Raw genomic sequence first — 17,782 nt, forward strand, 5'->3', positions numbered from 1 at the left:
TGTGGACTCTTTCCATCTGAAGAAAAGAAAATGTTCAGGTAAGCATAATTTAAGTTTTTTTTCATAAATGGTAAGAGTCCACAGCTGCATTCATTACTTTTGGGAAAACAATACTCAATCTATAGAGGACACTGAATGCAAAAATGGGAGGGTACAAGAGGCAGCCCCAACAGTCAGTATTCAAACAACACACCCCTTACTACAGAAAGGGAACAAACAACAGTATTCTTCCACAAAGAAGAAAAGGCACGGAGAAAACATGATTGTACTTGTAAAGCGCGGCTAATCCCCCTTAAGGGACTCAAGGCGCTGCTCATTTTATCAACCTCGAAAGGAGGAAAGGCTGAGTAGACCTTGCCGGGGATCGAACTTGTAACCCTCGGTTTGCTACAGTGCAGAGTAGCCACAGTGCATTAGTATGCTGAGCTAGCTACCAGCTAGCATAAGAGACTCCAGAAAAAAAAAACTAAAAAGGGCACAACAAGTCCTAAATAAAAACACAAAGCAAAAACAAGAGAAACAGGGTCAGGCTAACAGAGACCCAACCAGTCTCATAGGAACAAGGGGAGGCAACGTCCAGACCTCAGAAATACAGAAACCACGGGATAAAGCTAGGAGTCTGAAACAGAGAGAGGATTTTCCCCTAACACAGTGCAACTGCGCACTAGAAAGCAACTGAAGACGAAGGTCCCCAAGTCGCAAAAAGGTATCTCAGAATACCGAAATATTCCGAACGAAACCTTGTGCAGCAAGCTCAGATAGGTCTGACGAACACCTGAAGCAAAAACACTGCACGCTGCAGTAATCTAAAAATGACTCTGAATCTTAAATTCTTGCAGGGCAAGTAGAAAGCAGCAGAAGATAGGATCCTTCAGATTGCCAAGTATCCACTAACCAGCGGATAACGTTGCAAGCTATTTAAGAGCCGCAAGTCCCTCCCACAAATCTTGAATGTGGAGAAAGGAGAAACCACAAAAAGGCTTACTGTACCTCGAATGCTCCAAAGATGAAATAGCAGAGCAACAGATCTCAGATCCTGCTCCAACACCAGACCAGCCCAAGCGACAGACATGTCTGATAGACAGGGGGACAGAAGACCCCAACCACAAGCCCCCAGGGAATGGAAGAAAAAAAAATGGGGGACTCACCCACCCCAACAGAGCTCGAGTGCCAACCCAATCCGCTCCTCCAAAATAAGGCACTCCCCCAAGGAGAACCCCCTAGGACCTGGAACAGAGAAAAGTGCAATAGATCCGTAGGAAGACCTGTCACAACTCTCTTAGACAGTCTCTACGTAGAAAGATCAATTTCCAACAGGTGGAACAGAGCCCACAGAGCAGCAGATGCTGCCCCTTACAGAAATAAGCCACCTGATCCAACCTCACACACACACAGGGCAGCATTCCAAAGGGAAAGACACAGATAAGAACAGCGTACATGTCCACAAGACATGAAGCCATAGTATGATCAAAACACGGACCGAATTAAAAATCCTCCAGACACCACTGTTGACCCAACAGAGAAAAAAACTCCCCATAAAGAAGCACACTCCATCCTAAGGACAAGTCAGGCCTTAAAGTTTATAACCAGTACCAGAAGGTGGATGAGAACTCGGGCCTACCTGCTTGCAAGCCCAATGAGCTAGCCCCTATGTCACAACATAGGGTCCCTGAAAAAAAACTGGGTCGTCCTGAACCAGTCCACCGGATCAAAAGTCTCCTGACATCCAAGAAGGATCCAAGACAAGAACTGCAGACCCGGGACCCAGAATCATCCTAGAACGGACACCCTCAGGGAACACAAGATACCCCATAAATAAAAAGAGAGAAGCGCTCAACCTGGGAACTAACAATAGCATAATAGCTTGTTCTATGGCTAGTTACCACCCTAGAAGCAGTCTCTTTTTGCTCAACATGTGCCTTTCACAGAGAAGAACTTTCCTGAAGCATATCAGTCTGATCCTGACTTCACAGTACAGTCCAGCCCCAAAATACCAGGCAATCAGTCTCTGAACGAGAGAAACAACAAAACCCCAGACATACGTTTCGGCCTATTGTGGGCCTCGTCAGTGAGGTGCAGCCATATCCCAGAAAGACTCTCCCTGCATCTCCGGACTCTAACTTTCACCCATGCTCTCACTGAGAGGCTGACAGGACTACTTAAAACTCCAGTCCCATGCCGGAGTACTACCCTCCATAAGAGACTATCGAAAACTTATGACACTTCTCTGCCAACCTCCTGGGATGAAAGGCAAAGAATGACTGGGGGTGAGGGAAGGGGGAGAAGTATTTAAGTCTTTGGATGGGGTGTCTTTGCCTCCTCCTGGTGGCCAGGTTCTAAATTCCCAAAAGTAATGAACGCAGCTGTGGACTCTTTCCATTTATGAAGATTTTTTCTTAAATAAAATGATCAAAAACTAAACATTTTTCCCTACCTTTAAGTCAGAATTTTCTCTGCCTGTGTCTGAGTTGTTTTTTGTGTTCTAAAATGCAAATAGTCTACATTTATTTAAAAACAACCAGTAGCGTATTTAGGTTTTGTACTTTTCTAGACACTCAAAATATTGTTACCAAGAAAAAGCAAATTTGATAAGAAGCAGCAAACTAGAAAGTTCTTTGATATTGTTTAATTTTGAGTTTACTGTCCCTTTAATAATGTATTAACCGTATGATGTTTATGGTTAGGTATTTTCATTCACTCACTGGGTTTTGTTTCGGCCCATCTCGCAGAACCTCAGGAGCAATCCATCCCTCGGTGCCGGGAATCCCAGAGCGCAGGCTGAAGCTGTGCCGTCCGACACTCAGTTTCTTACACAAGCCAAAGTCTGAAATCACAGCTCGTCGCCGGCCTTGGGCATTCGGCTGGGAAATGAGTATGTTGCATGGCTTCAGATCCCTATGCACTAGGGCAAAAAATAAATAAGGTTTTATAAGATCTAAATTACAATACCCTTTACTTGCTTAGGAAACAAGTGAGACTATGGTATTTTAACATATATTATAGCTTCTTGTAATAGATGTTGTGGTTCTGAATAAACATTAGAATTTCAGGTTTGTCCCGGTACATTAATATTACTGTAGGGGTTGACTTTGTCAGCCAATAAATAATCTGTCCCTAGGGATGAGATATGCACCAACAAACACCCTCTGTTAGTTTTAATATCAGTGAAATCATTGTTAGCTAAAAAAAAAAAAAAAAAAAGGACATACATGTAATTATGTTAAAATGTTTCATTATGAATGGTAATAATACCTTGCACTACATTTTAAATATTTATTTTGCTCCTTTTTGTATAAATTTACTTTGTGTGTTTTTTCTAATTCTCATGATATATTGTGCATAATCCAGACTTTAGAACTCTAACCCCTGCAACATTCTACTTAGGGATTGTCTGATCTGCGTAGGAACTTATTTAAATGGCCCTAATTGGTCACAGCAAATTAATAAGCTGCAAGGTTTTTCACGGAGTCTTTTCTTGAACTGCAAACCAATGCATGTTTCCAGCATAATTAGTGTTTATAAAACGTTATTTTCTATGTACTTTTTTGCAACATATGTAACTGTGGATATATACTCTGCAGATATAAAACAAATACTTTAAAAGAGGCAATAAAGGGACATTAAAGGGCCATAATACCCAAATGTTTAAACACTTGAAAGTTATGCAGTATAGCTGTAAAAAGCGGACTAGAAAATATCACCTGAACATCTCTATGTAAAAAAGAAAGATATTTTACCTCAAAAGTTTCTCAGTAGCCACCTCCCATTGCAAAGGATTTCTAAGCAGCATTTTAGTATGTCTGTCCTGGGACAGCTTAGGGGGATGAGCCTCGTGCACTCTCATATTATTTCCCTATTCAGCTTACTATGAAATCTCATGAGAGTTATCAAATCTCATGAGATCACAGTAAAAGAGTTCATGACCTCAGGACTGATGATGCTGATTGGCTGCTGTTCATTTCTTCATTTTTTTTAAATTTTTTACCTGCAGCTGGGAGCAGCTGAGTATAACTTTTTACACAGAACTTACTCTGCTGAGCTGAGGAGATTGTGAGGTAAAATATCTTCCTTTTATTACATAGAGATGCTCAGGTGATATTTTCCTGTCAGATCTTTACAGTTATACTGCATCAGTTTCAAGTGTTTTAGCATATGAGTATTATGTCCCTTTAACTGCTGGGTATAACTACAATAACATGGGTACTACACACTATGCTATTATTTTCCGCCTGTGCCTGCAGCTCTCTTTAAAGTGTTGTTTCTTAACCCTTTACAAGTGCTGGTCAGGCAAGGTTTACATCTTCACACTGGGCGCCGCCATCTTTGAGTTTAACTTTTCTCACACCATGTGACAGTGCACATTAGTGATATTGTTGTGTTATTGTGCACTTCAGTATAAAGTGTAGAATACAGAGCAGCGGCTGTATGTTTTGCAGAGGCTGCATTACTCTATAATATCCCTGAGGGTTATTTAGATTTGTTAGGTAACTTATAAACTGTGTACAGAACGCTGTAAATACGTAAAGCTTCTGCTCTCTGCCAAAACTGCAAGGTACAGCTGTCAAACAGTCTAACACAGATCTGTGAAAGCTCACAGCTTCTGTCCCATGATGCAACACTACATGTGATACAAGATGGCGGCCCCCAGTATGAAGATACCGAGCTTTACCAACTGGTTTCTGTAATTCAGACAGACCATGCATTTTTATGCAATTACTTCCATTATCAATGTTTCTTTGTTCTCTTGAAAGGCAGGTCAGGAGCACTATATGGCAGTCATTTTGCTACAATGTTATCCATTTGCAAGAGCACTATATGGCAGCACTATTTCCTGCCATGTAGTGCTCCAGACATTTATCTAGGTATCTGTTCAACAAAGAATACCAGGGGAACAAAGCAAATTTAATAATAAAAGTAAAATTGGAACCTTTTTTTTACAATTGTATGCTCTGTCTGAATCACAAAACAAAGGTCCCTTTAAAGAGAGCTGCAGATGGAGGCAGAAAAACGCTCTAGAATGGTGAGCAGTAACCATGCTGCTGTAGTTGTAGTCAGCAGTTTAATGTCCCTTTAAAGGGATAGTAAAGTCCAAATGAAACTTTCATGATTCAGATAGGGCATGTCATTTTAAAAACTTTCCAATTTACCTTTATAATTACATTTGCATTGTTCTCTTGGTATTCTTAGTTGAAAGCTAAACCTAGGTAGGTTAATGTGCTAATTTCTAAGCCCTTGAAGTGCGCCTCTTATCTGAATGCATTTGACAGTTTTTCACAGCTAGAGGGTGTTTGTTCATGTGTTTCATATAGATAACATTGTGCTCATGCACGTGGAGTTATTTAAAAGTCAGCACTAATTGCCTGAAATGCAAGTCAGTCAAACGATCTGATATAAGGGGGCAGTCTGCAGACGCTTAGATACAAGGTAATTACAGAGGTAAAAAGTATATTTCTATAACAGCATTGGTTATGCAAAACTGAGGAATAATAAATAAATGGATAATCGATTTTAAACAATAACATTTTGGGGTTTACTTTCCCTTTAATGCTCAAAATGTAATTCCCCATAAAAATGTATTTATGAATAGTGAAAGAAGATAGGAATGTGGAACACTGACCCTCCTACATGCTGTAGTGATTGGATGATATGTGCATGAGTTCATTTACACTGTTCCCTAATTGGCCATAATGATGGCGAATACAGCACTCAAGAGGCTCAACAAGAGGGCGTGCCAAAAAACAACGCAAGTTTTCTTGAACAAAATGACAGCTGTAAATGTTTTCTTTCATTTTGCATGCAGAAGATTTGCAATGCGGTGATAACATTTTCTAAAAGGATATATAAAAATGACTTATGTCCCTTTAAATATCCTTTTTTTTTTGTTGGGTGTTAAATCAGCCTTGTCTCCTGCACTCACCGATATTCATGGAGTGTAAATGTGCCAGTCCAGACATTGTCTGATGCAGCAGCGTCACAGGGTCCAGACCAAAGCGCGGAAAGCTGAGGTTCTCCACATACTAGAATGATCAAGAGATGTTATTAAAGGGACAGTCTAGTCCAAATTAAACTTTCATGATTCACATAGAGCATGCAATTGTATACAACTTTCCAATTGACTTTTATAATTAAATTTGCTTTGTTCCCTTGGCGGTATTTTTGAAAAGCTAAACCTAGGTAGGCTCAAACTGATTTCTAAACCGTTGAAAACCGCCCCTTAGCTCAGAGCATTTTGAAAGTTTTTCACAGTTAGACAGTACTAGTTCATGTGTCATATAGATAACATTGTGCTCACTCCCGTGGAGTTATTTAGGAGTCTGCTCTGATTGGCTAAACTGCATGTCTGTCAAAAGCATGGAGATAAGGGGGCAGTCTTCAAGGTAATCACAGAGCTAAAAAGTATATTAATATACCAGTGTTGGTTATGCAAAACTGAAGAATGGGTAATAAATGGTATTATCTATCTTTTTAAACAATAACAATTCTGGTGTAGACTGTCCCTTTAACTCCCATGTAATGAGATCTTTACCCAATGAAGGTGTCCTAACTACAGAATTTCTGGCTTCACTGACCTCCCCAACAAAAAGTATGTCCATACTCTCTCTTACTAGACCAACCCCCACTACGCTTATGTTTCTGGTCTAAGCTTTTTGCCCTAACTTCTTTTCTGCTCCTCTCACCTCCTGCAGGGTAGCGGCACACAGCTCCAGCGCTATGTAGTAGAACAGCTTATCACTTTCCGTGCAGTAGTATCGAATTACGTTAGGATGCTCGTCAGATTCACGCAGCAGCTGGACCTCACGATCTGCCAGAGTGAAGCTCTCCGGTAGAATCCGTTTCACAGCAACAGATCTATCATCAAACTTGCCCCTGAGTAATAAAAAATAAAATACTAGTCAGGGATTTTGGGTCGCTAACAGTCATATGACATAAGATCGTTTCCTGATATAAGGATGTAATTAAGTTCTCGCACAAAATGGCCCTGCAACAATTCCTGAGATTAAAGGGATATTATTTTTATCTTCTGATGCAATTAAAGGGACATGAGATTGTAATATGAAATGTTTAGAATGCAAAGGTTTTTTTTCTTGCTAGACATAATCCCCTTTTTCTGTAATTTAATTAAAATTAATACTGAAAATTGGAAGCTTTCCAAGTGTAGACCAGACTTCACATTACTATATTCCACACAGTCACTGGTTGTACACTCTAGTGACTCTTTATAACTGTCCCTTAATGGTATGTGCAGAGGGAAAAAAAAACATGTAATCACTCCAAATCAGAATTTCTTATTTTAAATAATCCCCAATCCCTTACACAATAAATACAACAGACTTTCCACTATCAATTCAGATCAACATCCATAAAATATCTAAGAATCCAAATTACTGTAGATAAAGATTGATTGTTTGCATCAAACTACCTAACACTACGAAAGTGGGAACATAAATCTATTTTTTGGCTGGGCCGTATAGATGCTGTTAAGATGATAATCCTACCGAAAATTTTATATATACTACAGGCCTTACCAATACAAAACCCTGAACATTTCATACAAACTCTACAAAAATCCATAAACACTTATATATGGTCTAAACATATGGCCAGGGTCTCGATGAGAACCATTTACATGCCCAAAAGCAGAGGAGGATTGGGAATACCTAATCTTGCATATTACCATATTGCTTCACACCTAGTTCGAATTGTGAATTGGAGCAAAAATGAAAATAAGGAATGGATAACACTAGAGAATTCACTAGCCAACTCCACTAACCTAGGCAGTGTTTGTTGGTCCCCAATAACACATCAGAAAGTGATAAACACTGCATCTACACTAACTACAGAAACACTTAGAGTATGGGAACGTTTGATTAAGAAAAGAAAAAAAATCAACTCTCTCTTCGAACCCCTCCCCATTAACCCCTATCACTGTAAACCCAATATTCGACAACAGTAATGATACAGCCCCCGAGCAATCAAGATCGATTCATACCTTAATCCCCTATTACAAGGTTTTAGACAATGGAAAACTACGCACTAGGGCAGACCTACTAAACCTCAACATGCCGCAATTTGCCCAATGGTACAACTATAACCAACTAAACCATGTAATATCTACACATCCAGAAAAAACTAAAAATCAATAGAATCTTAACACCATTTGAGAATCTATGCTATAGACAAGAAACCACTAAAAGACACCTATCTATATCTTATAAATTAATTCTACAAGATCACTCCCGTACGCTCCCCACATACACACAGAAAACAAAATTTATGCTTACCGGATTAATTTATTTATTTACGGATATGGGGAGTCCACAGCGTCATAACTTACTGTTGGGAATATCACTCCTGGCCAGCAGGAGGAGGCAAAGAGCACCACAGCCAAGCTGTTAAGTATCACTCCCCTTCCCACAAACCCCAGTCATTCGACAGAAAGGAAATGAATAAAAAAGGAGTAACACAAGGTGTAGAGGTGCCTGTGGTTTAGTAAAAAATAACGGTCTTAAAATAAAAGGCGGGGCCGTGGACTCACCATATCCAGAAATAAATAAATTTATCAGGTAAGCATAAATTTTGTTTTCTTTCCTAAGATATGGTCATTTACTGGTCATTTTATGGTCATTTACTGTTGGGAACCAATACCCAAGCTAGAGGACACAGATGACTAGGGAGGGACAAGACAGGTAGACCTAAACGGAAGGCACCACCGCTTTAAGAACATTTCTCGCAAAATAAGCCACAGCCGAGGCAAAAGTATCAAATATGTAAAATTTGGAAAAAGTATGCAAAGAGGACCAAGTTGCAGCCTTGCAAATCTGTTCCACAGAAGCTTCATTTTTTTAAAGCCCAAGAAGAGGAAACAGCTCTCGTGGAATGAGCCGTATTTCTCTCAGGAGGCTGCTGACCAGCAGTCTCATAAGCAAAACGTAGCAGGAGCTTTCTGACCTTTACATTTCCCAGAGAAACAAACAGGGCAGAAGACTGGCGTAAATCCTTAGTCGCCTGTAAATAAAAATTTTAAAGCACGCACAACATCCAAGTTGTGCAACAAACGTTCTTTATGAGAAGAAGGAACAACAATTTCCTGATTTATATTTCTGTCCGAAGCCACTTTAGGAAGGAAACCTAACTTAGCATGAAGAACCGCCTTATCGGCATGAAAGATTAGGTCAATCACACTGCAAAGCTGAGAGTTCCGAGACTCTCCAAGCAGAAGAGATAGCAATAAGAAACAAAACGTTCCAAGATAACAACTTAATATCTATGGAATGCAATGGCTCAAACGGAGCCTGCTGCAAAACTTTAAGAACAAGGTTAAGGCTCCAAGGAGGAGCAACAGACTTAAACACAGGCCTGAGTCTGACCAAGGCCTGACAAAAAGGATTGCAAATCTGGCACGTCCGCCAGACGCTTATGTAGCAAAATAGATCATGCAGAAATCTGACCCTTCAGGGAACGGACTGACAAACCCTTCTCCAGACCTTCCTGGAGAAAAGACAAAATCCTAGGAATCCTGACCCTACCCCAAGAGTAGCCCTTGGATTCACACCAATAAAGATATTTACACCATATTGTATGGTAAATTGTTCTAGCAACAGGCTTGCGAGCCTGAATCATGGTCTCAATGAATGACTTAGAAAAACCACGCTTAGACAAAACTAAGCATTCAATCTCCAAGCAGTCAGCTTCAGAGAAACGAGGTTTGGATGAAGGAAGGGACCCTGAATCAGAAGGTCCTTCCTCAGAGGCCGTCTCCAAGGTGGGAGAGACTACATCTCCACTAGGTCTGCATACCAGATCCTGCGAGGCCACGCAGGAGCTATTAGAATCACCAACGCTCTCTCGTTTGATACCAGCAATGACTCGTTGAAGGAAAGCAAAACGGAGGAAACGGGTATGCCAGCCTGAAATCCCAAGGGACCGCCAGAGCATCTATCAGAGCTGCCTGTGGATCTCTTGACCTTGAACCATACCTTGGAAGCTTGGCATTCTGCCGAGATGCCATCAGATCCAACTCGGACACCCCCCTATTGAGGGTTAAGCTGGAGAACACCTACGGATGGAGTTCCCACTCCCCGGAATGAAAAGTCTGCTCAGGAAATCCGCTTCCTAGTTGTCCACTCCTTGAATGTGGATGGCAGATAGACGGCAATTGTGAGCTTCCGCCAACTGAACAATCCGAGCCACTTCCTTTATGGCTAAGGAATTCTGAGTTCCTCCCTGTTGGTTTATGTAAGCCACTGAGGTTATGTTGTCTGACTGGAACCTAATGAACCAGGCTAAGGACAACTGAGGCCAAGCCATCAGAGCATTGTAAATCGCTCTCAACTCCAAGATGTTGATGGGGAGAGCAGACTCCTCCCGAGTCCAAAGTCCCTGCGCCTTGAACGAGTCCCAGACTGCTACCCAGCCCAGCAGGCTGGCGTCTGTGGTCACAATCACCCAGAAAGCATGTGCCCCGAGACAGATGTTCCTGAGAAAGCCACCACGGGAGTCTCTTGTCGACTGATCTAGATCTATCCTCTGAGACAGATCTGCATGATCCTCGTTCCATTGTCTAAACATGCACAACTGCAGAGCTCTCAAATGGAATTGAGCAAAGGGAATGTTGTCCATGGAAGCCACCATCAGACCGATTGAGCCACTGATGGTCGAACAGTAGACTGTAGAGAGAGGCAAGAGTAAAGAATTTTGGCTCTTCTGACCTCTGTCAGAAAAAATGTCATCGATAGGGAATCTATTATGGTCCCTAAGAAGACTACCCTTGTAGCTGGAACAAGAAGCTTTTCTCCAGATTCACTTTCCATCTGTGGGAACGTAGAAAACACAACAAGATCTCTGTGTGAGATTTTGCTTGAGAAGATGGCGCCTGAACCAATATGTCATCCAGGTAGGGTGCCACTGCAATGCCCCAAGACCAGATCACTGCCAAAAGAGCCCCCAGAAGCTTTGAGAATATTCTGGGAGCTCTGGCAAGGCCAGACGGAAAGTGTTTGTCCAGAAAGGCAAATTTCAGAAATTTGTGATGATCCCTGTAAATAGTAACATAAAGGTAAGCATCCTTTAGGTCTATGGTCATCATGAACGGACCCTCTTGCACTAAAGGAAGAATGGAGCGGATAGTCTCCATCTTGAAGGACGGTACTCTGAGAAACTTGTTTAGACATTTCAGATCTAAAATAGGTTGGAAATTCCCTCTTTTCTTGAACCACGAACAGATTGCAATAGAAACCTAGACCCTGGTCCTGCACTGGAACTATCACTCCCAGGGAGGACAAATCCTGTACACATTTCAAGAACACCTCTCTTTTTATCTGGTCTGCAGATAGTCTTGAGAAGTGGAACCTGCCCCTGGGAGGAAAGGTCTTTAATTCCAATTTGTAACCCCGAGATACTATGTCCACAGCCCAGGGATTTGGGACATCTCATATCCAAGTTTGAGAAAACTGAGAAAGCCTGCCCCCTACTTGATCCGATCCCGGATCGGGGGCAAACCCTTCATGCTGATTTAGAGTCAGCTGCAGGTTTCTTTGATTGCTTCCCCTTGTTCCAAGACTGACTGGGTTTCCAAGATGACTTGGACTGTTCCTGCTTGGAAGAAGAAGGGGGAAGGGGAAGACTTACCTCTGAATTTACGAAAGGAACGAAAAATTACTCTGACGTCCTTTAGGTCTATTCTTTTTGTCTTGTGGAAGTACAGACCCTTTTCCACCCGTGATTTCAGAAATAATTTCTGTCAGACCAGGTCCAAACAGGGTCTTGCCCTTGTAAGGAATCGCCAGAAGTTTGGATTTAGGTGGAACATCAGCTGACCAAGACTTTAGCCACAAAGCTCTGCACGCTAGCACAGCAAAGCCAGATATTTTGGCTCCCAATTTAATAACCTGCATGGAAGCGTCAGTAATAAGGAATTGGCTATCTTAAGAGCCTTAATCCTGTCTTGGATCTCCTCTAAGGAAGTTTCTACCTGAAGAGATTCAGACAAGGCGTCGAACCAATAGGCTGCCGCACTTGTCAGAGTGGCAATACACACTGCAGGTTGCCATTGGAGACCTTGATGAACATATAATTTTCTTCAAATAAGCCTCCAGCTTTTTGTCCATTGGATCCTTAAAGGAGCAGCTATCAATAGGAATAGTAGTTCTCTTAGCCAGAGTAGAAATGGCCCCTTCTACTTCAGGAACCTTTTGCCATGACTCTTTAATAGAGTCAGCAACAGTTAACATCTTGTTAAAGACAGGGAGAAAGGTATCCCTGGCCTCTCCCATTCCTGTGCGATAATCTCTGTGGCACGGTCTGGCACAGGAAAAACCTCCACAAGAGGAAGCAACATCAAACTATTTATTAAGTTGTCTGGGTCGTCCAAGGTAGCTAAAACCTCCTTTAAAAGTACACAGAGGTGTTCAATCTTAAATCTGAAAGATACAACTTCAGCATCGGATGAAGGAATTATACTGTCCGAATCTGAGATTTCACCCTCAGAGGCTACCAACGTAATTTCCTCATCAGATTTAAGAGAAAGAGCAACTTGGGTAGCCAAAACTGGATCAGAAACCTTACCATCTGAATCTCTAAATTTCCTCTAGCGTCTTCCCTGTAGCATGGGAATGGCAGCTAATGCCGCAAATACCGCAGAATATACTTGGGCAGCCATTTCTGCTTGCAAATACACTCCTACAGGAGATTGAGAGGAACTGCAGGGCACTGCATGTGACGTTAAGGCTTGGGACGTTTGAGGAAAAGGCTGTGGCAAAGCCTGAACAGCATTATCCTCTCTATGCATGAGGAACAAAATTGCAAGGGCGGCACAACTTGACTATCTAAACAAAAGATACAGCTGTCAATAGGAACAGGATCCTGATACATTATGCTTGGGGGGAAAAAAAAAAAGACAAAACTTTTTTTTATTAAGGTACTGTCCCTTTAAGAAACGCGGTAAAACCTGTTAAGACACAAACCGCTTTCAAAATAAGGCTTAATTTAGAGCTCTTATTCACAGACAACTATATTCCATATAAGTGGCAAAAACGTCAATCTTATTCAGACTAAAAAAAAACCTGTGCACACTCTATACCTCAGTCACTGACTGAGGTGCCTGCCTACTTCCTTGAACGATCGGATGCCCGGAACTCTGCAAAGAAGCCAGACACAACCGCTCCGTTTCGCTTCAACACATAGGACATGTGACCGGCTTCGCTTGAGTAGCTGTGCAAGTGCAGAACTAGCCTCAGCGCGCGCTTCCAGCCGGAAGAGAAAGTAACCAAAATGAGGCAGTTTCCTGTTAAGGAAGACAAATCGGCTTAGACATTGCTTACTGAAGCCGTTTCCTGAAAGGAAGAGAAATCGGCTTAGAAGAATAGCCTACGCAATAGTCAAAGTGCCCACAAATACTGCAGTTATGGGTAATCACTTTAGTTCCAGCCTTCTAGCCCCAGTAGACAAAAAAAAAAAAAAAAAAAAAAAAAGGCACTTATCTGCACATCTAGCTGTCCGGCAGGAGGACAGCTCACCCGGTATGAAAGAAATCCACTCCTTACAGAGACCTGTGGAAAGAGAAAGAACAGAGTAAACCTACTTTGGCTTTCTAAACAAGGGCAGCAACCTGTTAGGAAAACACAGTGAAGCCCACCTCACAAGTCACTAACTGCCTTAAAGCCACCACTACCCTACTGAAGAGATTGACGTGGAGTATGGCTAGACCCAGACTTATAAGGGAAAGATCAGAGTAAACCTACTCCGACTTTCAACTAGTTCAAATCTTGCTTGAAGTAAAGAAATCTAATTTTCTTCAGACACCAAAACTTCACCTCCTCAATGCACCAAGGCAAAGAGAAGGACTGCGGTTTGTGGGAAGGGGAGTAATACTTTGTGGTGCTCTTTGCCTTCTCCTGCTGGCCAGGAGTGATATTCCCAACAGTAAATGATGACGCCGTGGACTCACCATATCTTAAGAAAGAAATGGGAGAAGGAACTGGAAATTAAACTTTCTGGAAAAAGAGTGGCTAAGCATCATCTCACGGATGAATTCTTCATCCTCATCCATGAGATTTCAGAAAACCAACATGAAACTCCTTAGTAGATGGTACTATACACCCCAAGGATTAGCACAGATATACCCTAAAACCTCCGCTATTGGAGAAATTGCAGACAAATAGGCTCACCAACGAACATGTGGTATAACTGCCCAAAAATAGACAAATATTGGTCCCTCATACTCAATGAAATAAACAAAGTACTCCAAACAGACATACCCCTTAACCCACTGACTTGTCTCTTTCACAAAACTACAGAGTTAAAATGCAAACTCAGAGATCAACTTCTGCACCTAATGTTAAATTGTGCAAAGCAATTAATTCCCAGGTTCAGGAAACAGGAAAAAGTACCCTCAGTAGTAGAATGGATAGCACATGTCACTGTTACACTGTCACCAGAGAAGCATCACTATTTCCTAATACATAAGCTAGATGACTATCACTCTATTCAATTTATCTGGGAAGAGTACATTTGCTCCAATAATTGCTGATAACCACTTGCTAAAAGAATGTAAAGCGATAGAATTCTCAAAAAAATGTTTACTTTAATAATTATTATTACGGTTAATCTGCTTAATGAATGTACAGCCAATCACCCCCAAGTATTGTACAAATATCTTATGTCGACAACATAAATTTATATTGAAACTGTATTTATTGTAATACTGAAACTACTGAATAAAGGGGGGAAAAAACAACAACATGGCTGCACCCAATACTTTTTGGACACATAGGGGTCAATTTATCAAGCTCCATATGGAGCTTGATGCGCTCGCTGGAAACTGAAGTTATGAAGCAGCGCTGTTCCATAATCTGTCCGCCTGCTCTGAGGCCGATCAGGTTGATTGACACCCCTTGCTAGCGGATGATTGGCCGCGAGTCTGCAGGGGGCGGCATTGCACCAGCAGTTCACAATGATAAATCCCGACAGTGTATACTGTCGGCATTTATTGGTGTGCGGCGGACATGATACGCTACATTGTATCATGTCCACTCGCACATTAATAAAATGACCCCTATAACATTACACTTATTTTTTTCAATATTTAACAAACTAAAAATGATTAAAAGATTTGCATATTATTCTCAGGCTAATCTTTGCTTTTCATCCATCCCTCCATCTAGCATTTATAGTAAGGAACATGGAAGTCAAAATATAAACTTTCATGGATCAGACAGAGGGTGTATTTCAAGACTTTTAGATTGACTTATTTTTATGAGATATATTTCATTTTCTTTATTTCCTTTAATGATCAGCATACCTAGGTACACTCAAGAGCAGCAATGGACTTCTGGGAATTAGTTAATGATTGGTGGCTACGCACATATGCCTCATCATTGGCTCACCAGATGTGTAATTATGTGTTTATCCCTTCGATAAGAGTTAAATACAGTTATGTGCAAGAATAGTACAATAATAAAATTCTCTAACAAATTAGAGTATTTTCTTTTTGCACTTTCATGTCACTGTAATGGGCCTTTAAATAAAGTACAGTATTTGAAAATATGTAATTCTTTACTGTATTTTTTTAAAAAAATTGGATGTACCTGTGCTAAATACACTCACTTTTTGTGGGAGTTGTGGCTATTAGCCAGTGAGCAATAGATACCCAGGTATCAGTAGTACAGACATAAATGCAATTCCTCTTAGTTTCACGTTAATATTAAACAGCTTTAAATTAACCAGTTATTCATGAAAAACACATTAGCATATTTAACGGCAGCTCTTTCAGAAACGCACAAAAGATGCGCCACACCAAGGAACTGAGTGTAATAGTATTAGTGTTTAATAAACAGCAAATATTTATTTAGCAAAATGCATTCACACATTAAAGGTAAGGTAAAGTTAACCACACTCGGTAACGCCATATACAAGTTCATTTAAAAATAGCCCCAGTTTCATTCATCAATTTTTACCAATGTTATTAAAAAAAAAAAAAAAAGTGAGTTTATTACCTTTTAATAATCCGACGATAATAAATTTTCCTCCGCCCGCCATTTAGTTATATTTGAACCCCCAATGATCATTTCCCCCTCGGGGTGTTCAGCCCATCCATTACAACGTCACGCGATTTCAAAGCGCATGCATTAAAGAAAAATCCTCCTACTTCTTCACCATGCTCGTTCATGAGACGCGCATGCTCAGTGTTAGTAGTCTGCAAATTCTTGTTACAAAAGCCAAGTAGGCATCGATCGCGGTACAAGTACAAGGAAAAGTAGCGCATGTGCAGTTCCAATTTTGGTCATGAACGCGCTTTCAGTTGATGTAGAGAGCGGTTGGGACCGCTCTCTAAAATGAACCAGTGGGACACAGAAGTAGCTGCTGGGAGGAGTTGGCGATGAAACGGTGATAAAATTAAACAATATATATATAAATGTGTAGCATGGACATCAAAATAAAGTTAGCGACTAGCTTTAAATAATATTGTACAATGATTTTGGCTATTCACAACCGCTTGACTTTACCTTTACCTTAAATACCTCGTTTGTAGGCGAGGTACACATTTAAGGTAATTGTTCTATCTGAATCATGAAAGAAAAATTTAGGTTGCATGTTCTTTTAATGGGACAGTCTAGTGAAAATTAAACTTTCATGATTCAGAGAATTTAATTTTATCATCAAATTTGCTTTGTTTTTTTGGTATTGTTTGTTGAAAGCTAAACATAGGTCGGCTCATATGCTAAAATTCTAAGCCCTTGAAGGCCGTCTCTTTTCTCAGTGCATTTTTACAGTTTTATTAAAGCTAGAGTGTTAGTTCATTTGTGTCATATAGATAATATTGTGCTGATTGGATAAAATGCAAGTCTGTCAAAAGAACTGAGATAAGGAGACAGTCTGCAGAGGCTTAGATAGAAGGTAATTACAGAGGTAAAAGGTGTATTAATATAACCGTGTCAATTATGCAAAACTGGGGAATGGTAAATAAAAGGTATTATCTATCTTTTTAAACAATAGCAATTCTGGAGTAGACTGTCCCTTTAAGAAGTGCTGCTTCATATGCAAATCTAAATGAATAGGTATTCTGCTAGGGTGAAAGTATACGTAATAAAGATTTATAGCAGAGCGATCCACCACAATATGCTTGGAAATACATTATAGACACAAGACACATGATATCCATATCACTCACCGAAATACAAAGGTTCCACCAGCTCCATGGCCCAGAATGTCTTTGGGGGAGAAAGAGATTTTGCCAACAGAGATCTCATCGGCATCAGCAGCTGTGAGGGGCAGAGCACAGAGTTACACAAAGAAATAGCTGAGACGTTTCATTTTATTTACAACAGTCTTCTTAGAGCCCTCAAAACTACTTCTAATTTGCATTTTGAAATGACCGACCTTAAAGGGACACGAAACCCAATTTTTTTCTTTCACAGTTCAAATAGAGAATACAATTTTAAAAAAATGTTTCCAATTTACTTCTATTATCAAATTTGCATAGTTCTCATGTTATTCTTTGTTGAAGAAATATCTAGATAGGTAGCGTGCACATGTTTAGGGCACTACATGACAGGAAATAGCGCTGCCATCTAGTGCTCTTGCTAACGTATAGCACTGTTGCAAAACTGCTGCCATATAGTGCTGCAGACACGTGCACGCTCCTGAACTTACTTCCTGCTTTACAACAAAGGATAACAATAAAACAAAGAAAATGTAATGATAGAAATAAATTGGAAAGATTCAATTGTATGTTCCATATCTGAATCATGAAATCATTTTTTGGGGGTTTTATGTCTTAACGTAG

The 17,782-nt window shown here is 40.6% G+C and overlaps 1 protein-coding gene across 1 annotated transcript in view; it reads right to left on the reverse strand.

Moving 5' to 3' along the window:
- ERN2 (endoplasmic reticulum to nucleus signaling 2) overlaps window positions 1-17,782 on the reverse strand; it is a 63,831-nt gene that overhangs the window by 19,520 nt on the left and 26,529 nt on the right. Inside the window, exons 15-18 of the mRNA XM_053695293.1 lie at window positions 17,168-17,258; window positions 6,678-6,867; window positions 5,918-6,017; window positions 2,703-2,902 (exon numbers count right to left, since the gene is read on the reverse strand). Of these exons, the coding sequence (XP_053551268.1) occupies window positions 2,703-2,902; window positions 5,918-6,017; window positions 6,678-6,867; window positions 17,168-17,258 (581 nt within the window). The remainder of the gene's footprint in view (window positions 1-2,702; window positions 2,903-5,917; window positions 6,018-6,677; window positions 6,868-17,167; window positions 17,259-17,782) is intronic.

Source organism: Bombina bombina, chromosome 11 (assembly GCF_027579735.1).
Source record: "Bombina bombina isolate aBomBom1 chromosome 11, aBomBom1.pri, whole genome shotgun sequence".
NCBI lineage: Eukaryota > Metazoa > Chordata > Amphibia > Anura > Bombinatoridae > Bombina > Bombina bombina.